At 53.9% G+C, this 25,751-nt stretch overlaps 1 protein-coding gene across 1 annotated transcript in view; it reads left to right on the forward strand.

Moving 5' to 3' along the window:
- The window catches only part of THBS2 (thrombospondin 2), a 31,820-nt gene extending 27,882 nt beyond the window's left edge, over positions 1 to 3,938 (forward strand). The window contains exons 21-22 of the mRNA XM_057738944.1: positions 939 to 1,078; positions 1,907 to 3,938. Of these exons, the coding sequence (XP_057594927.1) occupies positions 939 to 1,078; positions 1,907 to 1,914 (148 nt within the window). The 3' untranslated portion in view covers positions 1,915 to 3,938. The remainder of the gene's footprint in view (positions 1 to 938; positions 1,079 to 1,906) is intronic.
- Positions 3,939 to 25,751: the final 21,813 nt, after the last annotated feature.

Raw genomic sequence — 25,751 nt, forward strand, 5'->3', positions numbered from 1 at the left:
GTCCAGTGTCTTCTTCCGCACCTCATCTTTTTTAAGAAAAGAAAAAAGCAAAACAAAACTGCTGTCAGGGAGAACATCAAAGTCATTAAAATACGCTGGAAGGTGACAAACATCTCTCCTCCTGGTGAATATTCCGGGCACGGAGAGAAAGTGCCATTAAAACAACGGCATCTTTGTGACTCAGGATGTGGTTCCTACTTGTTTCTGATGTTGTGAATGGCTGCGTTTAAAACACATCTTGAACAAAACTTTGACAAATCTGTCCCAACAGAATTTTGTTCTCTTGGCACGACAGCATTTGTAACCAATTTTGATTCAAACAAAATATGAATGATTTACATTTAAATTTTTTCAATTTTTTGCAAAGTTAAACTTAGTCGCTAAGAACACGCGCCCGTCTGACTCTCCACCAGGCGTGTGTGCGTGTCCTGGGTGACAGCAAGCAGATCTGAAGAGGGGGGTGCAGGCTCGTTGCGGGGGCGCGATGTTTCCATGGAGAGGCCCTGTTTATTCCCTTGCGCACGCCTCTCCTGCCAGGGAAGCTTCTGCACACGTAGGGTGGAGGCTGGTCCTTGCTCCCACACAGGCCACATTTCACGGGGGGGAGGCGGGTGAGCGCGTGGTTTTCGTGCAGGTTCTGGTGCAGCTCCTGTGAAGGCCAGGAGCTTGCGGACGTGGGGGAGCTTAGAGTTAGGGTTAGGGTTAGGTTTAGGTGGGGGGGGGGGGGGCCTGTGACTCCAGCTGTTCCTGGCTTCCTAAGGTGGAGGCGACGGGGATGCTTGGGTGAGTGATGGGCAGTGAGTCACGGGAGGACCCAGGGCTCTGAGGCGGTGCTGTGTTGACCAGCCTTGCGAGGAGAAAGCTGACCTCCCGCCCTCTGGTGCACGTGCTTCCCAGAGCTGACATTCTCTTTCGTTCTCCTTTCCCCCCATTTTCAGAGTCTTAGTGCATGAAGGAAAACAGGTCATGGCAGACTCAGGACCTATCTACGACCAAACCTATGCTGGCGGGCGGCTGGGTCTGTTTGTCTTCTCCCAAGAAATGGTCTACTTCTCCGACCTGAAGTATGAATGCAGAGGTGGGTGTGAGAACGTTATTCCCCGGGGCCACGTGTGGCACAGAGAATGGGCAAGGAACACACATTTTACTTTCCCTTTTACAAAAGCTACACATCAGGGAAATAAGCTGGTGGCCTGTCCAGCAGATGTTCTGTTTTGGTCAGCTTGAGTTGATTTTGTCCATCAGTTTGTTTGTTTCAAATTCAATAGGAGTATCTTTGGTAGGACAGACACTCTCAGGTTATTCACAGGCTCTAGCTGTCCTGCTGTCCTCTGTCCCACAGCTTCCTGCATCTTCCACAGCTCCTGGGCCCCTGGTGGCATTGTGGATTGCTCTCCTTGCTAGAAAGAAAGAAAGAAAAAAGAAAGAAGGAAGGAAGGAAAAGGAGGGAGATGGAGGGAGGGGGGTTTCCTTTAGTTATCTCTCTAGGTGTATATTTGAATCAAAATATTATAGATCTGGAGAGGAACTTGGCTTCTATGTGGTCTAAGCCTGTGTTTCACGTAGATATGAAAATATTACTCTTCTGTAGATGAGGTAAGTAAGACTCAGAGATGCTTCTCAAAAATCACGAAAATATTGATCTGTCTTCTTGATTCTGGTGACGTGTTCTCTTCCTTATATTAGGCTGCGTTTCAAGACATTTCATGTTTCCTTCCATCCATCCATCCATCCATCCATCCATCCACCATCCATCCATTCATTCAACCATTGACACATCCATCCATATTGTGCATGTCTTTTTTTAAGAAATAGAAATATTGGTATTTTATGTCATAGTTAAACAAATAAAGCAAAACAATGCTCATGGTCCAATCTCCCGAATTCTGTTCACTGTGTTTTGCAGATGTCTAAGCAAGATTCGCTGTATTTCCAGCAACGTACTGTAGATGCTGTTACCCAGACACCTCAGTCCACCCCAGTGCTTCCAGCTTCTCTCTCCAGCAGATCTCCTGTCCTTGACCCCAACCTTGAGTGGTTCTGCACCTCCTGTCATCAGCCCAAGCCCAAGTGCCTTCAGAGGATGAGTATTCATGGAACCGAGAGAGGAACATCCAGCCCACTCCAGAAAAGGCAGTGTGAGGATCCATGAGACTTTATGTGGAGTGAAAATCGAGCACAGTATTGCATTGCTTTTTCTCGTGTGTTTAAAAAGAATGACGTTTACATGTGAAATGTAAGTACTTATTGTATTTATGTGTATATGGAGTTGAAGGGAATATTGTGTATAAGCCACTGTCATAAATTAAGCAGGAAAGATATCGCTACTCTGCTTCCAGTGCTTTAAGTTGGGTGTGCGAGCACCCGAAGCCTTGAGGTCGGTTATAAAGGAGGGTCAACTCACGTTGGAAGTAATGCTGTTGTCAGAAAGAGGTCAGGACGTACCAGTCACACAAGTGGGATGGCAAGGAACGGACTGGAACATCACAAACGGTACGGGGATAAACGAACGCCCCCCCCCCCACGCTTGTCCTGCCACGGCAGCCCTCGGAGACACAGTCTCATCAGAGAGGGACATCCTTGCGAAGTGGCTCCCACGTGGGTCCAGGTGTGGGCCTGGCCAAGCCGCGCGTACGGGAGGCCGCAGCAGCGGGCAGTGCTGTCCCGGGCTGGCCCTTCCAGCCGTTGTGGACCTGGGAGGACGCGGGGCCACGTGTCACTTGGTTCTGCTTCCTGATCCCCAGAACGCCTCCGGAGCCGCTTTCCCAGCCGGAGAGCAAGTCAGCAGGCGCGTTCGGGCACCGAATCCCTATTCCAGGCTTTGAAACTACGGGCGAGTTGCTTTTCCCTAACTTGGCAGCACATTCCATTAAGGTTCCAGTTATAAGTGTTGTGTTAATATTTATTGAGCGACTATAGAATGCAGTCCTGTTCACCAATAACTTATTTTAAATATAAGTAGCACATATGTAGTATAATATCTAGAAGTAAACACATAACGAGCGTATAATAATATAAAGGTACAGTTACAGCAAAATATCTTCCTGTCAAAACACAAAGCTTTATAATATTATGTTGCCATGATAAAGCATGCTGCAAAACGTGATGGAGTAAATAAGTAACGAAACGTTTATAATGGAACCGTAATGTGTACTGTTGCCAGTGACTTTAGTTCAATACTTGTACCGCTATCTGTCTGCTGTACGTAGGACTTTAAAGACTCCGAGTGTTGAGGATAAATCCACGTTGTCTTGGCAGACCCATCCCTTAATCAGTCGTACAGTAACATTCACAGGTTTGATTTATTTTTCGCTTTAAGTTGCATGACCTTTCTGCAGGAATATTAGCTAATCTCACTCCACATAGGGGCTTAGGAGGAAGGCTTTGTCTTGTTGGTCTGATGCGGGCAAACTGTTCTCCTCTTGCTGTTAACAGAGATTTCTCTCCTCTGTCGAGGAGAGAGGATCCATGACTTGTGTTCACCTGCTCCCGCCGCGTGATAAAGTTACATTTGTTGCTTCCTTTGAGGTTGATTTTTCTTTGTGTTTTGCTGCACTTTTTACTTTTCTTGGTGGAACTGTATTCCCAAGACAGCAAAGTCTTGGGAGACTTCATTAAATGTAAAAGTTGTGCAGAGTGCGTAGGTTTTCTGTGTCGGTGATGTTTGGCCAAAGGATACGGTGGTGTGGGATGCTCTTGTGAATATTTAGAATGTACCATATTTTTTTTTTGTAAATTATTTATGTTCTTTTTTTTAAAAACAAACGTCTCGTACAGATGGATGAAACTTCTTTTGTTTTGCCAAAGACTGTAAATATTTATTTATTTGTTCACATGGTCAAAATTTCACCACTGAAACCCTGCATTTAGCTAGAGCCTCGTTTTTATACTTTAAACATTCATAACAGGAAATAAATTGTAAAAAGCTTTTCTATAAATGAATCTCTCTCCCTTTTTTAAAGAGCTAGCAGGGTTTCTGCTGGGGGGAAGGAGCGGGACCCCAGCAGGAAGAGCCATCGCCCTGCCTCCCGGGACAGGGACAGCCTCCTTCCTCGTGCGCTTCTCAGGCCGAGATGCCGTTTGGGGTCTTCACGGAAGAGGACGTGTTTAAGGCAGGTCTCGTCACGCTTCCTGAGCCGCCGGGGTCACACGCAACAGGACGTCAGGGGATCCATCCTCCCACCGCTTCTCGCGTCCGGCAGGGGACGGAGCCTTGCGGAGAGTGTCAGCACCGCGGAGGTGACTCAGGAGAGCGGGGCAACACGGGGGTCCCCTCATCAGCACCAGCGGTGCGTCCCCTGGCCCGGTCTCACGCCAGCCCGGAGAGAGACGCAGCAGGAGGCTCGGTGGGACACGTGTGAAACCCCGACGTCACGAGGACAGCGAAGGGAGCGGCACAGGGCGGCAGGGGTGCCTCCGAGCACGGTGGGGGCGTCCGTGACAGGGGAGACGAGAGCGCGGGCCGCGGGGGCGCGGGGAGGCGGAGGGGAAACCAGCGCGTTTGGCTGACATGGGCTGGAGGGGGCCAGCCAGCGAAGGCCTCCCGGGGGGACGGGATGGAGCCGGAGGCCCCGGCCTGGACTCGGGGTGAGAACCGATGGCTCTGGGGACACGGAGGTGGAGGAAGAGATGACCTACAGGGAAGCTGAGAGGCCGGGTGAGGAGGAGGAGGTGGCGGCGGCGGAACCGCTGGGAGAGGCTGACGCGCGTCCCACGCGTGACGCAGGAGGTGTGTCCCGTGATGAGCGCCGAGGCACCAGGCAGCGTCACACACGCAGATTCTGGGGGCGTTTACTCAAATGCAAGTTTCTGACAGACCCCGTCCAAGCCCTGCTGTTCCCAGAACTCATTTTTAGTGTCTTTGTGCCCTGACGGGGGAGTAGGTGACCCCCGTGGGGGCTGCTTTGCAGAGTCTCTTTTCCTTTTGTGTGAGGGTTGAACACCCGAAGCAAAACGGCACTGTCCCTGTCCCTGAACAAAATAAGACACAAAAACCCCACCCCCCAAAAAAATCCCCGTGCACCTTCAGGCCGTGTTTCGTGAGCCATCTTCTGAAGGAGCCGGAGGTGATTCTAACCGGGGGCGGGGTACAGCCTGAGATGCGGCCCGAGGGCTGGAGAGGCCGGCCCGCCGCCCTGGGGCACCTCTGGCAGGGCCCTGGGGCCGACGGGAAGGGCTCTGTAGGGTCCGTAATGGCTGAGGGTCCAGAAGGGAGGCACTGCCCCGCCGTCACCCTGGCTGCCAGCACCCCCCCACTGAAGGTTGGATGGGCCTCGGAGTTGCTGTGGGCTAAACATCTCCGGCGGGCTTTGCTCAGTTAGTCTGAGTTTCACCAAGTGGGGTTTTGGCCACGGGAGCAGAGTGGAGCGTGGGCTTGGGGGACACATGGGTGCTGTCACCCGACAGCTCCACGGCCCTGGGCACACAAGCACGGGTGCCCGCAGGGCTCTGCTGAGGACGAGGGCATCCTCCTCTTGACCCTGGGGAAGAGGAGGGACAGCGGGACAGTCCGGACCTGATAAAGCTGGGCCTCTGCTCCCAGGGGAGTGACTCGGCAGAGGGCGGGGGTCCAGAGGGGACAGCGGCTCCCCGGCGGGCAGACGGGGGACTTCAGCTTTGGGGAAGCCACGGAATTCCCGCCAAGAAGTCTGGGCCCCAGGCCGCCACGTGTCAGCCCAGCCGCCACATCTGACCCCTGCTGAGTTCACCCCCCGTGGTCCCTGCCGTCCAGGGTCGCCTGTGTGCGGCCGCCGAGCGACGGACACGGAGGCGGCCCTGAGCCCCGTGGGGACCCTGAGGGGCCCAGTCACTGGGGGAGGGCCGCGACTACCGCCTGGGCTCCCAGACGTCCAGGTCGCATCGCTCAGGCGTAAGGAGGCCCAGAAACCTGGACCACCTCCCGCGTCGCTTTTTCAAAGAGTGAGTTTTTCACCCCGAACACATAAAATACGTGATGAGAAGTGAGATTTTGACATTGTAGCTTCCAGCAGAGACACCCTCTCCACAGCACGGACACGCAGCTGTGGTCAGGAGCCGTCCCCGCGGGCACGCGTCGGTACGTGCCGAGTGTGGACGGGACTGGCGGGCAGCTGGGGAACAACACCCTCAGCGCCCCGGACCCTGGCCGCCGGCTCCGTTCCCAGGCCCCAGGCTCTCGGGAGGTCTGCCGGGCTGGGCCGGAGGGGTCTCTTCTGGGCTATGACCTCACGGGAAGAGGACAGTCTGACTGCAAGGTTCTGAAACAGCAGCGTAGGGCGAGGAGGGGAGCGTGGTCCGTAAAACCCGACCGCCCTCCGTTGTGTGCACGTGTGTTTTGTCGGTCCGTGGATTCATTCTTCTCTCTGTGAACGTGGTTTAGTTCCTCTGGGTCAGGTGTAGTTTTTCCCATTTATACTTTTGAATGACCAGCGACACGGGTGGACCTGGAGGTCACCACACTAAGTGAAGTACGTCGGGCAGAGACGGACAAACGCCACACGACATCGCCTGTATGTGGAATCTAAACTACAATACAAATGAATTTATTTACAAACCTGAAATAGGTTCACAGACATGGAAAACAACCTTACGGTTACCAGAGGGGAGAGGGAAGGGTGGGGGGAGGACCAGCTAGGAGTGTGGGATTATCAGGTGCACACGACTCCCTACAAAACAGACAAGTAGAGGCTCTGCTGTACAGCACCGGGAGCTCTACGCAGTGTCTCATCATCTTATAATCTGAAAAGGTGCATGTATGTATCTATATATACACACACACATCTGAATCACTTTGCTGTACACCCGAAATGAACACAACGTTGTAATCAACTATAGTTCAATTAAAAATTTGAATTATTTTTCTTTAATATGGTTTCAGGAATAAATTACAATTGTTAAACAAGATATATATCTGGATATACAAAACATATTCATGTATACATGACTATATTAAAATATTTGACCTATGTTTCATATCATGTACATGCCTCATGAAGGGACAGCCTCTCCACGAGGAGCCATTCCTTCAGAAATTACCGTCTCGCACACAAGAATCACTGGCGCGTCAGGTCGGTTTCAGCCGCTGTGGAAGGATGGATAAGGACGTTAGCATCAGGAGGTGTCTGCCAGACTTTGGGCTTTCTTGTGATGTTGGGCAGGAGTGACCTTCACATGCCGCGGTGAGCCGAGCCCGTTCCAGAGTAGGACGGGCAGCCCCAGAGAGGTCCAACTCGGGTCCTAAATGATCGGACAAGGAGACTTGCTAACGTGGTCCGTCCTGGCAGGTTCTTAAAACATATTTGTGTAGCTGATCAACCTTCTGGGCTGCTGCACGTTGTTTGGTAAAGAGCGTAAGACCAGACTGTTCTGAACTCCACCGCTGGAAGACGCGATATCTCATTCACAGGTAATTTTTCTTTTTAATTCCCAAGCTCTTCTTTTCTAACACATTTTGGGGGATTAAAAAATATATGGGTGTATACCTGAAACTTATACAATGTTCTATGTCAATTATATCTCAATGAAGTTGGAGAAAAAAGGAGAATTCAGCAAAGTTGCAGAGTACAAGATCAACACACAAAACCAGTTGTGTTTCTACACATCCGCAAGAAGTAATATGAAACTAAAATTAAGAAAACTATTTCATTTGCAATAGCATTTGAAACAATAAAAAACTAGAACCAAATTCAATCAAAAGGTGAAAGACTTGTATAATAAAAAGTGCAAAGCATTGTGAAGAAATTAACAAAATCCTAAGTAAATGGCAAGACATCTCATGTTTACAGACGGGAAGACGTAAGATTGTTGGGACAGGCAAGGCAAACTACAGATTCTGCTCCATCCCTGTCAAAATTCCAGCAACTCTTTTTTTGCAGAAATGGAAAAGATGATCCCCAGTTCACATGGGCGTGCAAGGGCTCTGACTCTCCAACATGAAACTGAAGAGTAAGAAGAAGCTGGAGGCTTCGCACTCCCTGGTTTTCAGCCGTGTTACAAATGTGCGGTGTGCACAGCGGCTTGGTGTTGGCATGGGGACGAACCCTAGACCAGCAGCCTGGAACTGAGTCCAGAAATAAACCCAGACATTCACGGCTAATTGGTTTTCAATAAGGGTCCCGAGATCGTAGGTGAGGAAGGAACAGTCTCTTCAGCAGATGGGTCGCCATGCGTGAAAGAAAAGAGTTGACTTCCGCTCACTCCGTATGCAAAAATTAACTTAAAATGGGTCAGAGACCTAAATGTAAGAGCTGAAATTACAAAACTCTCAGACAGAAACATGGATAAATCACCACGACCTTGGATTTGGGAACAGATTCTTAAATACGACACCAAAAGTGTGTGCAACAGGAAAAAAAAAAACAAAAACATAGTAGATAAAGCGGACTCTATCAAACTAAAAAACATTTCTGTATCAAAGACCCTTATCAGGAAAGTAAAAAGAGAATCTACTGAATGGGATAAATTTAGAAATCATAGATCTGATAAGGGTCTGGTGTCCAGAATATATAAAAAAGTCTTCTAACCCCAAAACAAAAGGTAAAAAAAATTAAAAATGGGCAATGACTTTGAAGAGACATTTCTCTAAAGACTTACAAATGGCCATCAAGTGCATGAAAAGTGGTCAACATCATGAGTCACTAGAGAAACCACGATGAGGTACCACGTCACATCCACTAGAGTGACCACGAGAAGAAAAAACAGGCGAGGACTGGAGAGGATGTGGAGAAGCCGGAGCCCGGCACAAGGCTGTCGGCTGGAAGAGGCCCAGCTGCTCCCGAGGACAATCTGGAGGTTCCTGGAAGAATGAGACATAGCGACATCGTGTGACCCAGCAGGTACGTCCCGGGTGTAAACCCCAGAGCCTGAAAACAAGAACGCTCGAGGGTACAAGCCATGCAGGTTCTTAGCAACACTATTCACAGTGTCAAACTCTCGGCAGCCACCCCCGAGCCCGGCACAGACGGATGGATTTCAGGTGGTGGGAGACTATTCAGCCATGAAGGTTTGCAGCTCCGATACCTGCTGGGGTTGGATGGACCGACATCATATTATGCTGGTGAAAGAAGCCAGGTAAAAAGCATACATGTTGTACGGTTCCATTGACTTGAAATAGTCAGAACACGCAAATCCGTAGAGACATAAAGCGATTGGTGGTGACAGCGCCTGGGGGCGGGGGGCGGGGCGACTGTTGAATGGGTGCGAGGGTTTCTTTCATGGAGATAAAACGGGTCTGGAACTAAGCAGAGGCGAGAGTCTCACGGCACTGCGAACGCACTAGACGCCGCTGAGCTGTACACTGGGATGTGGTCGATTTCACGTGCTAGCAATTTCACCGTGATGTAAAAATGGGAACTACACGTGGTAACCACGTATATACTCAGTAAATGAACTGGTCAGACTAAGACCTTAGATCGATGCCCTGTTTCGTGTGAGCGGAGGCTTGAGGTAAACACAGACCAGGACAGGGTGAAGCCGGGAAGACGCCGCCCGCCGCCCGCAGCCCTCCCCGGGGGTCTGCCCTCCGCCCTCCACCCGCCGCCCTCTCCGGGGGTCTTGCTTTTTATTTCCGGTCCCTCTTTCTCCCAGGCCTCCCCGTGTCCCCTTCCTGCTGATCTCCGGTGACGTCGGAGCTGGAAACGGGCTCTGGAGCCAGAGCACCGTGGTCTGATGTCAGCTCTGCCCCTGCCAGCCGCGCAGGTGACGCGTGCTCACGGGCCTCCCTCGTGCGCTGTGAGGCGGGCGCACCGTGTCTGTGCAGGTCTGGGTGTGAGGGGACGGCGGTGGCCCCGGGACAGTGAGACAGTCACTCAGGTTCACCTCCGCCTCTGAGCAGTGAGCTAGAGAGGTGAGTGAGCAGGCAGCGGGCGTCAGGCCCACGGGAGGAGCAGGCTCTCAGCGTCAGAGCATCTCACGTTATCCAAGCGCTCGGCTGATCCAACAGCCGTGTGACCAAGAGAAGGGTTAAAGTCAGTGAGTGATTCTCACGCACTGCTGTGTGTCTCGGGGGCTGTGCGACGTGCGTGATGAAAATTCCAGTGCACGGCTGCTCGGAAGCCCCAGGGACTTCAGTTCCATCACGAGTGACGGGAGGACACCCATCTCCGCACCCTCACCGAGTGCTGTGATGTGTAAACACGAGGTCCACGTAAAGCTCGAAGCAGAGGCCTCACAGGCAGTCAGCAGGCACTGAGATGCAACGACGGTCTTCTATTTGCACTTGAAGAAACGTGGGTATTTTGGGGGCGTGTATCACGGAAGGCAACAGCACAGCCCTCCGTGCTCCTCGCGGGGCTCAGCCCCACTCTGGCTGCGTGTCTCTGGGGAAGTGACTTAACCATTCTGAGCGTCTCTTTCCCCATCTGCTGTATGGCAGGAACGGCAAAGTCCTCAAGGGGCTAGCACGAGAATTAAATGAAATGAATTACAACCGTGGTAAAGGAAGCTGCCAATCTGAGCCGTTTGGGAGCAGTTAGAAGGCGAGACATGAGACGGCGGACGGAAGGGTCAGGGAGTTCCGCGGGACCCTGGCTGGAGGCAGAGTGGGGGCCGCTGGCAGGGAGCGAGGGGGGCCCGGAGGAGACGTCAGGGCCCGCGTGCAGTGGGGGGTGGAACTGGGGCCAGGAGCGGGGGCCGAGGTGCGAGGAGGCGCCCTTCAGAGAAGGGAGGCGTGTCGGGGCCCCTGTGGACCAAGCCCGCCCCCTGCACTGGGTGAGCAGCGTTACGGGGCCTGTGCTCGGGGGCCAGAGGGACAGAGACTCAGCGGGCGTGTCCGCAGCCACGGGGTGGTCCTTCAGGCCGGAGGGCGGGCCTCGGCCGCCTGTCGAAGCCCGGCTGAGAGCTCGACGGCGTCCAGCCTCGAGGCTGGAGAGGAAAAGACCGTCTCAACCACGGATGCCGCCTCGAGCACCTGCTCCCTCAGCCGCAGGAGACGACGGGGGTCAAGGCGGCCTGCGAAGGGTGACCGGACCCCCGCTGTGCTCCTGCCCGGAGCACACCGTGGCTCCGAAGAAAGGCACCAAGTCCGCAGGCCCCTGCAGGGCCCTGAACAGAAGGTACGTTGCTCACAGGCTGGCACCCCGTGAACTTTCGGAGACACAAGGAACCACAGGCCGGGGAAAAGTGCGTCGGTTCTGCCCGGAATCAAGTCGATAGCAGAGGGCGAGATGTCAACGGTCTCCGTCACGGATCGCTGTTTGTCTTGGGAGGAAAATTATTGACTCAGGTTTAAAACATCTTTGGATAAAACTCCTAAAAGAATTGAAAACAAGCTCGTTGTGTCTGAAGGAAAGCTCCCATGATCCGATGTCCTTACGAGGCGTTCGGCCACGTGGACGGGCACAGGCGGGTCCCTCCCGGGGGCCACAGGCTGCCAAAGGGGACTTGGCAGCAGCCTCTGCGGAGGCGACCTCTTTCAAACAGCAACTTCCCTTGCATCTTCAGCAGGAAGCAAGCCAGGCCAAGGAGGCCTGGAGAAGACTCCGCAGAGCTCAAGGCACTTTCCCACGGCCGCCCTGCTCCTTCCCAGACCTGGGGGAGGCGTGAGAGCGGCAGAGCCTCTGTGAGGAGCCTCTGCGCCTGAGCAGAAGGTGGGGCCCTCGGAAAATTCAGTCCCGAGACGGCGGCCTGGGATGGGCGAGGTCGTCCTCACGGAGGGGAACCTCCCCCAGGCTTAACCTCGAAGGAGAAACACCCAAACCCTACCCAAAACGTCCCGGGCGTGACCTTCCACAGGCATGCGTTCCAAAAAGCTTAAATGTGTTCCCTGCAGGTTGAGTTGCTGAAAGCATACTGTGCTATGGAGAGAGGACAGTCAGCCCCGGGGCAGACCAGGGGCGGTGGAGAGGGCGACCCCGGTGCCTGTGCAGGACGGGGGCTTCGTGGGAAGCGTGGGGACGGCCAGACGGCTCCACCCCCCGAGAGCTGGGCAGCCGTGATGTGATGCCGTCAGAGCCTGAGGAGTCCGGCTTTCACGACGACAAGATTCGTTTCTCTGTCGATTCTCCAGTAACCAAGGGGTCTTTGTAACTGGGCTTTGTCTCAGCTTGGTTGCCCCCAAAGAGGGGCATGGCTGTGGGCTTGGGATTCGGTCTCTCATCTCGGAGGTGATCCCAGGCGCTGGACTGGGAGCCCGGAGGCGACAGACAGGACTAAAGTGTCCGTCACCGAGAGGCCACTGCGGGGGGCGTTGCAAGCTCAGTCGTCCTCGGGCCCGTGTGAGAACCCAGAAGGTGCCCCTGCAGGGAAGGAGTCCAGGGCGTTTGTCATCAACCCCAAAACCCCCGGTGCTTTGATCACCCCAGGGCTGGGGCTGTGCTCCCTGTGCGCTGAGAAGGAGGAGAGGCTGGGGGTGAAAACGGGAGACCTCTGAGGGGAGGGTCAGAGCGGGGTGGCTGTGTCCACCCGGCTGTCCCTCGGGCCAGGCCGGGTCTGCGGGGAGCGGCGTAGCTCAGGAACGCGGGGACCTACCTCGGGGCCTTGTGCAGGCTTTCCTGCAAAGCGGGGCAGGAGCGCCCAGGACACCTCGTGGCCTGCAGGACAATGCAAACCCATCGCTCTTCTCCAAAGGCAGCCGGTTCGCCTCTGAAGAGCTTGGCGTGGACGCAGAGCCGCAGCGATGGGACCAGCGCTGACTGTGCTCTCTGGTGCCCAGGCTGCGTTTCTGCCACTTTCCTCCCAGAGCCTGGAATCTAACCTTCCCAGCTTAGGAGGGTCTCCTTACGAGGGGGACCTGGAGCTGTTCTGAGCGGGAGGGAGAGCCTGGGGCCACAAAAACTGGTTAAAGCTGCGGGAGGTGGGGCAGGGAGCGTCCCAGACTCGGGCGTCACCAAGCAGGTGGGCACGGGCCGCCCTGTCGCATCGCCCAGCTGGAAGTGTCTTCGTGGTCTAGTCTCCGCAGCAGGCAAGGGGCTGGAGGGCAGGGTACGTCTAACCTTGAACCCGCTCGGAGGGCAGAGGGAGGTTCCAGTGTGTTTCACGTGGGAGAGGAGTCGGACACCAGGGCTGGCCCCGGATCCCTGGGTGGGGGGGTCAAGGGGGACGGGGGCTCCGTAGCTTCTGTGACTCTCGCTCCCCCAGCCCCTCTCCACAAGGCTGTTCGTGCATCGCGCTTGGTGGTAAATTGATGACAGAGAAATTGCCATCAAAAGTTCCAGACGGAGGGGAAAATTACATCTGAAATGTGATTCAATCGTAAAAAGAAAAATGAGACATTTTGATACCTTATTTCTCACGTAGTTCTGATAACCAAGGAGCTGGCCCAGGAGGGCGGAACTGCCCTTTTCTGGGAATGAAAACCCTGGAAGGAGGCGGTAAGTGGCTGCGTGAGATCATAAAGTGAACATGCGAGGGGCCCAGGGTCCCTCGTTTTGATCCTGTGACCCTTGGGCTATTATTTTATAATCTTTTACTTAAAAAGTAACTTGAATGCACGAACAAAAGCTAACTTTTGTAAAAGGCAGACACTGTTTTGTAATAAGAAGCAGAGGTTTCTGGCACAAATTCCAGGTGTGTCATCTCCGAGCGTGGGGCTGCGGCCAAAACATCCAGTTTCTCGGCTGTGAGACGGGAAGACCCCTGTGGGCTTGCCGGGACCCTCTGAGCACCTGATGGGACCCGAGTGGTGCTGGTGGCCCGTCGCCTCCTGTCTCCCTTCCCTGAGCCCCTCTTTGCACACCCGAAACTCCACATGCAGAGACCATCGTTGGGGCTACTTCAGGGTTCCGCGACCCCACCTGCCTTCTCTGCTGCCAGGATTGGACGGTTTTCAGTCTTGCCTGTGTTTTGTTTTCAAGAACCACGTCCGTTCTCGCAACCAGCATTTTGAGCTTATTTTGTGTTTAGGTTTCCTTTGGTACATACCTTAATAAACAGAGAATTTTTCAAACATTTGCATCTTTTAATGACACAAATTTATGCAGTGTTCGTCTTCTCATAGTGTTTTGTAAATTATCTCAGTTTTTAAACTGAGGTAGTCTTCAACATTTTAAGTCCAGGATTCTTGTTCTGGAAAAGCTCAAAACCCAGAAATAGCTACTACAATGCTTGCCAAAACATGACTTAAAAAATATTTCTATGAAAAAAACATCAGCAAATAATTTGTGGTTCTCTTAATGGCTAGTGAGAATATATCCCGCTTTTACTTTATTATGAAATGTCAAGTTTCAACATTCGCCTTCAATAAATAACATGAATTTCGTCAGACAGCAAGATTCCAAGCTTCCCAGAAAAGTGCAATTATGATGATTCAAGTAAGAAGGACCCGGATTCCTGGGGCTGACGGCCTCTGGCCGCCACAGTCCCACAAGCACCCCAGGCCCTGGCCTTTCGTGAGGCTGGTGAAGTGGCAGAGAGAGCTAAGCTGTGTGAACAGGCCGGGGAGACACTCACGCCTGTGGTCAGGGCTGGTCCAAACCCAAGGTGTGATGAGACCAGGCGGGACCGAGGCTTGCCGAGCCCCCCAGAATGTGCTTGTCTGCACTCCAGGACTTATGAGATGCTCAGCTTGTCAGAGGAGATGCTCACTGTGTAGGGGAGGGTGGTGGTGGTGGTGGTGGGGTCTTGCCTTAGGAAGTAACAAATCCAAGAGGAGGAACGATCACTCATGGTCCTAGAAAGTCTTTTGATCTCAAATAATAAACTGATTCATTCACTCACCCTTCAGCAATGGTTCCTGGAGTCCTGTACATCTCGGACACCCTTAGGTGCTTGGGACGTGGTGGTGGTGGTGCTGGCAGAGGCCCGGCCCTCATGGCTCTCACACTCCTGGCTCCAGGGGAGAGAGGAGAGCACAGGTAGAGCAGAGGTAACTGTGGGGTTCCGGACCGGCAGTTGCAAGGGAAGGGCAGGAGCCTGGGGGGGCTCAGGCACACGGGGCCGTCCTGCAGGGGTTGTTCGGGCACCTGTGAGGGTCTGTGAGAACCAGAGAGTTTCCATCCTCTTCAGTAACAGTAACACTGATGCACAGAAAGTAAAGGAGTCAATCGCTTTTGCCTTAGAAATAGGCACGCTTTGTAGGTCACCCAGCATCTCACAGAGGGTGACTCGATCCTCCCAATGCCACAGCCCAGCCCAGGCCAGTCACGGTCCCCAGCCTGCAGGTCCATCCTGCCCAGACACAGGGCCTGACCTCCCCAGACCGGCTCACTGTGTACTAATCCCACAGCCTGTGTCTAGTCGGTGCCCTGGCCCTGGGGAGGCAGCGTCTCCCTCTGAGCCCAGCCCTGTGTCCGGTCGCGGTAACCACGGCGTTTCCCCAGAGGCGGGTGCACCGGTCACTGTCTCTCTTCCGGTTTCTGGTGAGGACCTGAGCCCTGCCCTGAATGGCCTTCCGTCGTCTGAAGACCTGGCCTGTGATTTGGGGCGGCCTCGGCGCTCGCAGGCTGGGGAGCCTTCTCTTCCACAGCCCCCTGGAGCCCCGGGCTGGGCACCGGCACCTGGAGACCCCCGCCAGGACCCCAGCTGCCTCGGGGCTTTGCAGGGCACGTGCGCACCTGGGAGGTGAGGAGGCGGGGGGCCTCCCCTGCACTTACAGCCGAGGGAAGCCGGGCTGAGAAGGGCCGGGGGACTTTCCAAGCCCAGTTACCCTCCTGCCACAGCAGAACGATCAGAGGAGAGCCTTTTCATAAAAGCAGACCAACCTGAGTACAAGACATAAAATAAAGCAAGTACTAAACAAAACCCCACAGCTCCTGAGTCCTTACTTCTTCACGTCTTAACTATCAAGACTTCTCTCCAAACACATATTTTTCATAGACATTACAGCACCTAAATATGTTCATATTCTCTTTATGGTATTATATTAAACTGTAATCATCACTAATTTCCTGAAAATAAACTAAATGTGAGGCAGCAAAACAGTCTTGTCTACTTTAATTTCAAACACGCTGTGCTTTCTTTCAGATAACTATAGGTTTAATACCACATACAGAAGCTTTTAGAAGTCATTTGAAACAATTAAATTTTGTTTTCCTTTCAAATCCTTGCTTTTGAATAAAGGACAGTGTCTTCAGGAAATGATTCTTAGGCACCACACTTATGGACACAGAAGCAGCGTTTATCGAGGGGAATCAGCGCTTCACTGCTGCAAACACACACGTGTGCACACACGCCCCTTCACGGGCACCTTGGGAGACGCCCCCCCAACACGGAGCTCACAGAACCATCAGGGAAGTTACAACGTGCCCCTTTCAGACAGGGGACCATCTCAGAATAGACGGAGGTGACTTCATATTTTCCAAGACATAAACCACATGAGAAATGAATCTTGCATTTCTGAGAGAGGCAGGATTGCTAGCTAGCCTGTGGGAAGGGGTTTATATGTTCTAGTTGTGGAAAGTGAGAACCCATAAACCTAACAGCTTCTTTGGTTCCTAAATGTTCTTCCAACCTGAGCTGGAACCGGTGGCACACCCTAAAGCAGAGCTCTCATGGGGGCCGAATGTTGTGTGTGTGGACTTGCTGTGCGAAATGAGTATGAGATTTTGGTAAATTAAAAAATCCCTGCCCCACATCCTCTGAAGTTTCTCATACAGCTAAATTATACAACTCGAGAGACACAGATAAAGGAATGTAGAAAAGAGAGGGTGACTTGCACCAAAGCAATATTTGTGCAAAAGTGACATGCATGATGCTGTGTGTTTTCCTCTGTGCTGTGTTTCCTTGCTGCTATGATGATAAAGCACTGATCGTTCCAGACGTCCTGGGTGGGGACGCTAGGTGTGTAATCCGCCCCTCTTTGTCAATTACCACTTTGTCAGCAGACTGGCATAAAAAGGCTGTTACTGAAACACTGTAACAGTATTGGGGAAACTTGTCTTATAATTTCAAGGCTTTCTTCTCAACAATGCAACAAAATATTTCTACATTGCACTGAAAGCATCAATCTGTAATTCTGTCCTTCAGGAGACAGAAATGCATCCGGCACAGCGACCACGTGGTGTACATGTCAGGTGTGAAACCGGTTCCGTCACCTTAAGAAAGCGAACTTGGTTGTAAAGACACGTGTACCATTGGATTCTGGGCTTCTTGGACTGCAGGGGTCCTGGGGCGGCAGACCAGGGGGGAGGCAGGTCCTCGGGGCCCACCTGCCATGGAGAGAACAAAGTGAGCTACTTAACTTCCAATTCTCAAGACAGACGCATCCTTCCTCGAGGAGGCTGGCACTGTGCACGCGTGCTGCTTCCCGCAAAGCGAGAGGGAAGGCCAGACTTCTCTTGGTTTCTGATTCGGATTACTAGACGCGTGACAGAAAATGTTGATGTTGAAATGAAACTTCTGCATATAACAAGTGCATTTCCTTTGGTTAGAAAGTTCAAAACTTTCCCGAGAGCCCAGCAGATGGAGGAGGGGCCGGGGGAGTGCGTCTGCTGGGGACCGGGGCTCCGGACCCCCTGGCCCACCGAGCTGAGGCCAAAGGGCAGGGCTGGGGGTGCACAGGCCACCCTTCTGAGCTTGTGCAGGAAGCTTCTCTAAGAAGCTGCCGTGGGTGGAGGCCGTCCAGGAACTTCGGTGCGAGCCCGGTGCCCGGCCATGCTCAGCCACCTCTGCCTTGGACTCTTCAGCTGGATTTTCTCGAGCAAATGTCTGGGTGACATCTGGTTACGTGGAGTGAAATCTTTTGAGACAAGCATGCTTGGAGCGATGTCATTAATGACGTGGTGGTGCAGACCTGTGCTGGGTAAAGGAAGTGTCGGGCTGTCGGATCCCATACGCTTTATATCCCACAGCAAAGACGTCTGAGTTTAAGGCCGGGACTTGAAAGGGTCTGAAGAGGCTGTCACCATGTTCGTGTCCCACATTTGGGAGGCGCAAAGGCAGGTTGCAACACAGCAGGCCTGCTCACGGGAGGCCAGGGCCGTGCCATCGCCGCAGGCGCCCGGCCGTGACCCGCAGCTCCTGGACGCCCGCACGGCCAGCCCCACCGCGATGGTCCTGTGAGGTGCTCTCCGCCGACCGAGGAAGCGGAGAACCTAGAGCGATAAGACAGGAGTCGACAAGCCGCAGAGACGGTGACGGCTCACGCTCGGCCACGGCCGCGGTCCTCCCGCGGAACCTGGGGGCGGCGCCTACGCGTGGGGCAGCTCGGGGTGGCAGCTCAGGGCCGCTGCCCCCCACGCCAGCCCCGCCGTGCGCGTGTCTTCGTCCTCAGCGCTGAAGAAAGCGGACGGTGCTAAAGCCCAAGCACGAGGCCCTCTGGGAGGTAAATGTGCCAGGCGGCACGGACCTCTGTTTCCGATCATGCAGACGAAGGATGGTTGCTCCCAGGGTGGCAGGATGTCACGTCACCTTCACTGAGGTGACGCGTGGTCACTGCACCATCTCCGAGGACCGGAAACACAGGGCACCGCGGCCCTGCCTGCCTGCCTCCCTTCCTTCCCTCTTTCACTGCAGCCGAACGACACGTGTTACAACCCGAGGGAAGGACCCTGTGAGCAGGTGCTCAGTCAAGGTGGGTTTCTTTCCTTCTTTGTGTTTAGGTAATTTTAACATAAAAGCGTTGAGAGTGAGTGAACGACACCTAATCACCCACCGTCTTGTTTACAAGTCAAGGTTTATTATGAAACGCGCCACTGCCGGACTCCACATGACATCACTTTCTATAAGCAAAAGCCTCAAAAACTGTTCCTTCTTGGTGATTTAAGACACCGCAGGTGGGGTTGGCCTGGCCTCCTGCAAACCTCACTGGCCACCGTTTCCAGGCAGAGGGACCGAGGGCTGGCCGTGCCGCCCGCCTGCCCCAGCCCTGCCCCACTCCACCTCCTGGTAAACACGCCGATTCCCTGCCCGTGTCCGCAGCCCTGCCCTGGCCTCCCGTCTTGCCTCCGCCTGAGAGCCGGAGAGGCCTTGGAAGACAGAACTCTGAGTATGTTTCTCAGTCGCCTAAAACCCTGGGGAGACTTTCTGCCGCATCAGCTCAGTCCAGACGGTCACCGGACCTCTGGGCCTCAGGTGCCCCGGCCGCCCCTCCAGCTGTGCCCCTACCTGCCCCTCCCCTCGGTCCCGGCCACCTGACCGCACGGCCCCCTCATCCCAAGCAGGTCCCGACGCCTCTGCCTGGAGCCCTGCTCCCCGGGCTCCCGCCGCTGGGCAGCTCTTGCCCTCGGGTCTGTGAGGATGTCGGGAAGCGGAGGCCCAGGCGACGCCGGGACGGGGGGGGCAGTACCCCTGCAGCCCCCTCCCCCACCCCCAGACCAGCACAGAGGCCTGCCCTCCGTGCAAGGTTCGCTGCTGCTACGTGCTCAAGGTCACCCGTATTTTATTTTCCTTCAACAATTATTTAAGAAATTACTTATTTTTCCCCTGTTACACGGGCAGACCTCACAGATACTGAAGGGTTTGGTTCCAGACATACGGCAAATACTGCAATAGAATGACTCATACAAATTGTTTGGTTTCCCAGTGCAAATAAAAGTTATGAGCGTGCTGTAATGCGGCTGTCAAGTGTGCGGTAACATTATGTCTATAAAACAATGGACGTATCTTCATTAAAAGACACTTTGTCACCAAAAACTGCGAACCATCATGAGTCAGCAGCGAGCCCTAATTTTTTTGCCATAGTGACATGAAAGGTCGGTGATCACAGGTCATAACAGATATAATAATACTGAACAAGTGTGAAATGTTGGGAGAATTGCGAGAAGGTGACACAGACACCAAGGGAGCAAACACTGTTGGAAAATGGCTCCGATAGACTTGCTGGGTGCAGGGTGGCCATAAAACTCCAATTTGTAAATATCGCGACATCTGTGAAGCACAGCTGAGGGGCGTCTGCCTGCACATCTCGTGTGCGATGCCGCATCTGGAACCGAACGAGCGGTTCTCCAGCATCCGTTGCCGTAACGAAGGGCCGCTGTTTCTGTGTTAGGACGTGGGTGAGCAGGAGGCCATCTCCGGCGCCAGGTGCTCTTTACGACCGACGGCTCTGAAGGTCTGGCACCTTTGTCGTCAACGCCGTGACAGACTGACTGTCTCTGTCCCCCTCAAGTTCACATATTGAAGCCCTACCCCCCGATGTGATGGTATTTGGAGGTGGGGCCTTTGGGGTGTCGAGGGCGTGAAGGTGGAGCCCTAGCGAACGGGATTTGTATCCTTATGAAAGAGCCCTTCTCCCCCCCCACCATGTGAGAACCCCGTGGGAAGATGCCAAGAAGGTGGTCCTCACCAGACAGTGGATCTGCCGGCACCTTGATATGGGTCGTCCAGCCTGCAGAACCGGGAGAGACAGGTGTCTGTTGTTTATAAGCCGCACGGCAGGGGGTGTTCTGTTACAGAAGCCTGAGTGGACGGAGGCCTTTGCTGACCTTCAGAAGAGGGCGTCCTCTCTCGCAGGCTGGCGGTGGGCAGACGGGAGGTGGGTGATACACGTGTCTGTAGATGACATGCAGTGTCCCTACGGCAGGGGCTGTCCAGCCACCCCAGCCCCCGGGCCCCAGCGTGCAGCTACTCACCGCCCAGCCTGCCCAGCGCCCCTCCTGGTCTGGCTTAGCGTCTGTGTCACACGAAGCCCCCACCTTGCCATGTTCTACGAATGATGACACAGATAAGGGATCCTGCTTTTTCCACAATGTCCACATTCCATCCCGCCGACCCAGCCCCCGGCCCTCGCAGAGCAATCAGTCGTCAGACACACAGACGCAAACACGGAGAGCCGCGGAGGCCTTGCCCCACGCGGCGTGCACAGCAGGCCTGGGGATGCGGGACCTCACGGTGCGGGGCCGGCAGCACCCCGTCAGCCCCGAGGCACACGTCCCCGCGAGTCCCGGGGCCGCTGCCGTGGTCCTCAGCCCCCACCCCCTCGTCTGTGACCTGCGTCCTGTTCCTTTGCTTCAGCTCTGAGCAGCTCACCTCTCTGCCTCCTGGTCCCACCAGCTCCTGCCCTGGTCACCTTCCTCCTCGAGCTGCTTGTAAAGGTGTCTGTATTCCTAAACACAGCTTCCTGCCTGAGGGGCTTTCTGGTCACAGCGATCAAACCCCTCTTCTGATTATACAGCGATATATAAAAAATGCCAAAAATCATGGCACAGAAAATTACTCACCGATGGTGGCTCGTGGGCGCTAGAGCGCAGACGCATTAGTTGTGGCGCACGGGCTTCGTTGCTCTGTGGCACGTGGGAGCTTCCCGGACCAGGGCTCGAACCCGTGTCCCCTGCATCGGCAGGTGGGTTCTTAGCCGCTGCGCCACCAGGGACGTCTCCAATCCATTTTCTTTTTTATGCATTTTAAAGTACGTTACAGGCATCAATATACTTCTCCCCAAAATCTTCAGCGTGCATATTATTAACCATAGTTCAGTACTCATGTACGCTTTAATAGATAAAATTTTACATACGGTAAAGTGAATAAATCTTAAAGAGTATTAACCAATAAGTCTTGACAAATGAATACATCTGTGTGATCCAAAACCTGGTAAGATATAGAACATGACCATCATCACCCAAGTTTTCCGATTCTTCTTCCCATTCACTCTCCACCTCCAACCCCAATTTCTGATTTTTTTCAAAATAAACTAGTTTTGTCAGCTCTAGAACATCACATAAGTGAATCAAACTTCATACATTCTTTTGTATAAGGCTTCTTTGACTTAAGTTTTTGAAATGCTTTTGAAATGTATCAGTGTTGTTCCATATATTGATACCATATATCAATACCTTTATATTGTTGAGTTGTCTTCTATTATACAATTACCCACGTTCCTGTTGATAGACACCTAGTTCCCAGTTTGGGCTGTTATCCGTAAAGCTTCTTTGCATATTCTCATACAAGTCTTTTTGTGGACGTGTTTTTATTTTTCTAGGAATGGAACTGCTGAATCATAGCATAAGTGTATGTTTAATTGTTTGCTGCTAATATACAGGATTAAATTGATTTTTGTATATTTAATTTAAAAAAAAGAAAATTACACACTGCACCCATAGCAAATGGTAGACGCTCATTTGATCTGTCATTATTTGTTAGGTACCAAACACAAATTTAGCTTTATGTCAGAATTTACTGGCTTGTGAGAAGAGAAAGCCCAATCCTTGTTCTAACGAGCTCAGCGCCCAGCTGGACAGCTGAAGATAAACACAGGAAGCAGCGCATCCCGGCCACGGAGCAGTGCTGCCATGTGCTCCAGGCTCCCCGAGGTGTCAGAGCTCAGAGCGAGGAAGGCGAGGGCCGCGGCCCCCACTGGACACGGCGCAGATGCCCGATGACAGCGCTGGGGATGCTTCCCGGCACAGGTCAAAGGGCGTCTGACTCCCACGGGCCTGTGATGCTGGGGACATCCGGATCTGGTCCTTGAAGGGAGAGGGTTTGCAACTCCCTGCTGTCCGGCTTTGTCCCTGTGTCTCGCCAGGGGGTCACCCTCCCTTTGGGCTGATTTCCACTATTACTGCAACGTGGCCACGGCACTGACGGGCCTCTGTTTGCACTCCCACACCCACAGACAGAGTAGGCAGCGGAGGCTCAGAGGAAATCAGGCGGGCGGCTGAGGGGCAGCGAGGGTCCAGCGGAGGGACGGAAACCGCTGCGGTCACCGGCACAGAGGGAGCTCAGCGTCGCGTGCCGGCTGGGCGTCGAGATCTCAGTGGTGACAGAAAGGGACAAGGGGAGAGTGCAGGTGCCTTGTGGTCACCAGGGCAGGAGGAAGGGCGGAGAAGCTGGAGGAGGAGGACAGGAGCTGGAGCTCGGTGCTTGCAGAAGAAGGACAGGCCCCCAGCGCCCTCCTCTGGACTGGGGGGCTTGGCTTGGCTCCCAACCCCCCCCAGAAGGTGTGATGAAAGCAGAAAAAGCGGCCGAGGTCAGTGGGCAGAGCTGGGGGACCTACTCAGGGAGGGGAGCTGCCCGGAGCAGTCAGGGAGCAAGGGGCCCCTCTTCCCCTTTCAGCCCCCTCTCCGTCCAGAGGCCCCTGGGCCGCCCGGCAGGGCTCCAGCTGGGGAGGCAGGACCTGGGGCTCACGCCCCCGGGCAATGTCACCACCCCACCCCAGCGAAGAACTGGCCTGACCGACATGGGGACCGAGGGGCCGAGGCCGCTTCCTAGTCACTGACTCTGGAAGATGGTCTGAGCACTGCTGCTCTGCTGGGGGGTGGGCAGCCCTCCCGCCCCCTCACTTCCCAGCATTGGGGAGCATCTCTGGGTCCACGGTGGGGCAAACAGGAGCTGCACCGGGACGACCCCCCGGGGCCGGAGCTGAAGTCCGGTCTGCCTGCGTCTGCACCGGGGCCAGCCCCGGGCTCCCTGGGTGCCTCCAGGGCTGCGCTCCTCCCACGGTGCGCACGGTCCCTGCATGGCGTCCTGCAGTCCCCCAGCGGGGCAGGCGTGGGAGACAGGCTAGTTAGCAACTTTGGGAGAAGGAAAAATAACAGCGAGAGAAGCCGTGAGATTCTCCAGTTTATGGGAAAGACAAAGACGGGGGTGTCTGTCTGCGAGGTGTCACAGCCACGCCGGGGCGGGACACGGGCACAGCGGGAGGAGGACCGCCGGGCTGGTCCTCATTTGGAACTGGTGCCATTGCTGATGCAGCGTTTAACCCCCGCACTTGACGAAGGGAGAAAGGGAAGGTGGGAACCGACTGGGTGACGGAGGAGGGTCTGTCTGGGTCTCCCTCTTGTGTCCCTGAAGGAAGCTGGAAAGACTTAATTTTCAGGCATGTGCTCCCTACCCTGATCCTCCGTTAGAAGCTGTTTGCATTGAATGATACCCCAGAACTATTAATTCTGGGAGCTTGACAACCGCTTAGGGAAAGTCTTCAGAACCACATGAGGGGCTGTATCCACAGGGGGAGAGCCGCACGGACACGTGATCCCACCCTGTTGCCAGGGAATATATGCAGTTTAGGTGGTAGTTCCCCAAGAGAAATCACACTTTATAGTTCACAAGAGCAAAGAATGGAGAACAGAACCCATGTGACATTTCAACTTTTCTGTGATTCTTCACGAATCTTTCTTTCAAAAGTTTGCTGTGAGTCTCTGTCCACTTTCCTGGGAAAATAAAATCAATGCATGAGATACAGGCATAAAATTAGCTCACAGACTGTGCACGAGGTGGTATCCACCAAGGCCAATGAGGAGCTTCCTGCCCGGGCAGCACTCCGGAACCGCAGGGAGGGCATCGGGGTGGAGGAAAGCAGGCTGTGCTGTTAAAAAATCGCCTTCACTCCAGCCAAGGAGGGGCTTCCAGAACCTACACGCATGCACCTGGTGTGTGTGTGTGGGGGGGGGTGAGGTGAAAGATACGAAACATAGGAGGTCACAGTTCTAGACTGTGCTCCTCGCCAGGTGACGGCAGCCCCATGTAAGAGGTTTAGCATTAGAAGAAATAAAAAGCTTGGTTTAAGTGAAGGAAGATGTCATCAACACCACTTGCCAAGATGGATTTTCTCAAGTCAACGATATGCTTCTATGGTGGGGTGTGTGTGGCTGTGGCTTTACATTACGTGTACCATTTATGAATTTTATGAATTTCATTCTCACGGGATGACAGCTAAGGTCAGTGCTGCCACGTCTGTGAAGATGTTCTCCCCTTTCTCATCCGCTCACGGGTGGCCACTTTATCCTGCCTGGTTTGGGTCTGGCCAGCACGAAGCGGCTCCTGCGTGTGTGCACCGTGGGCGGGAGAGGCGTGCCCTCCATTTCGGCACCAGGTACCGGCATCAGGAGTGCTGACATGATGCCTAGTCACGAGCCACATGGCTATAACTACTTTGATGTAGGTCGTGTCACCTCATCAAAACTTCCTGTTGCAGTGTCACTAATTCTACCAAGTAAGCCTACTTTATAATCCCACAGGGATGCTCGAAGTGGTTCGGGGCTCACCCAATCCCGTCCACATGAGAGATGGGCCCGAGACACCTGGGTCTCCTGCTTCTCGTCTGTTTCCTCCTTCTCAGCCTTAGGTCTACGTTTTCGAGGAGGGATCAGTCAGCGCCAGGCGACTCACACCTGGTGGAACAGCCCTAACGAGAACTCCCAAACCCCAAAAGGCCGGCGGGGAGACCCCAGGCCACGCACTGCACTGCGCTCGCTTCTCCTGAGCTGCTGCAAAGAGGCGCGGCAGGTCCTAGTTTGCAAACACGTTAAAAATCACTACTCATCACTACTATCCCCTTTCCAATAAAATTCAAAATACTCTTACACTGTTTCCACAGAGAAAAGAGAGCCACTAAGATTAGAGCAAACACTAACTTTAAAATGTTTTTAGCTCCAACAGAAAGATGGCGTTGGTTCTACCCGGCTGGAGACCAAGGGGCTCCCAGAGCACTCGGGGCCCGAAGTGTTGGGACCCAGGTTTTGTTTGCTCGCCCACAGCCTCGACTGGGTCCCAGCTCCACGGCTGCACGAGAACAAGCGATGTGGCCTCCGGGCTCCGGGTTCCCGTGAGGTCAGGTCAGGGCACGGCGTGGAGCGTCTCACGGTGACGGGAGGCAAAACTAGGGGAGCCACGTCATAGTCTACTTGGCGGGGACCACGCTCCCCCAGGCGGCCCACCTGGCAGGTGCCGACCCCGCTTTCAAGACATCACAGCAGCAGGTGTGCAGCCCAGTCCGGGGACATCTTGAGGTTACAAAGCGATCGAGTTTCTCCCATAAGTAAGGAGACTTCATTCACATCTTCCCGTCTGCAGTTACAGAAAGAGCTCTGTTTCAAGACTAAACTCTAACTGCCCACGTAGGGAAGATGGTATGGATTTGTTCTTGTTTAGGAGCCGAAAGTCTACCACAGTCACGGATTCCCGGATCGCGTCAGGGCCCTGGCTTGCTTGCAGAGAACTTCAGACAGTCACCCTGCAGAGAT

This window comes from Hippopotamus amphibius, chromosome 6 (genome assembly GCF_030028045.1).
Source record: "Hippopotamus amphibius kiboko isolate mHipAmp2 chromosome 6, mHipAmp2.hap2, whole genome shotgun sequence".
Classification (NCBI taxonomy): domain Eukaryota; kingdom Metazoa; phylum Chordata; class Mammalia; order Artiodactyla; family Hippopotamidae; genus Hippopotamus; species Hippopotamus amphibius.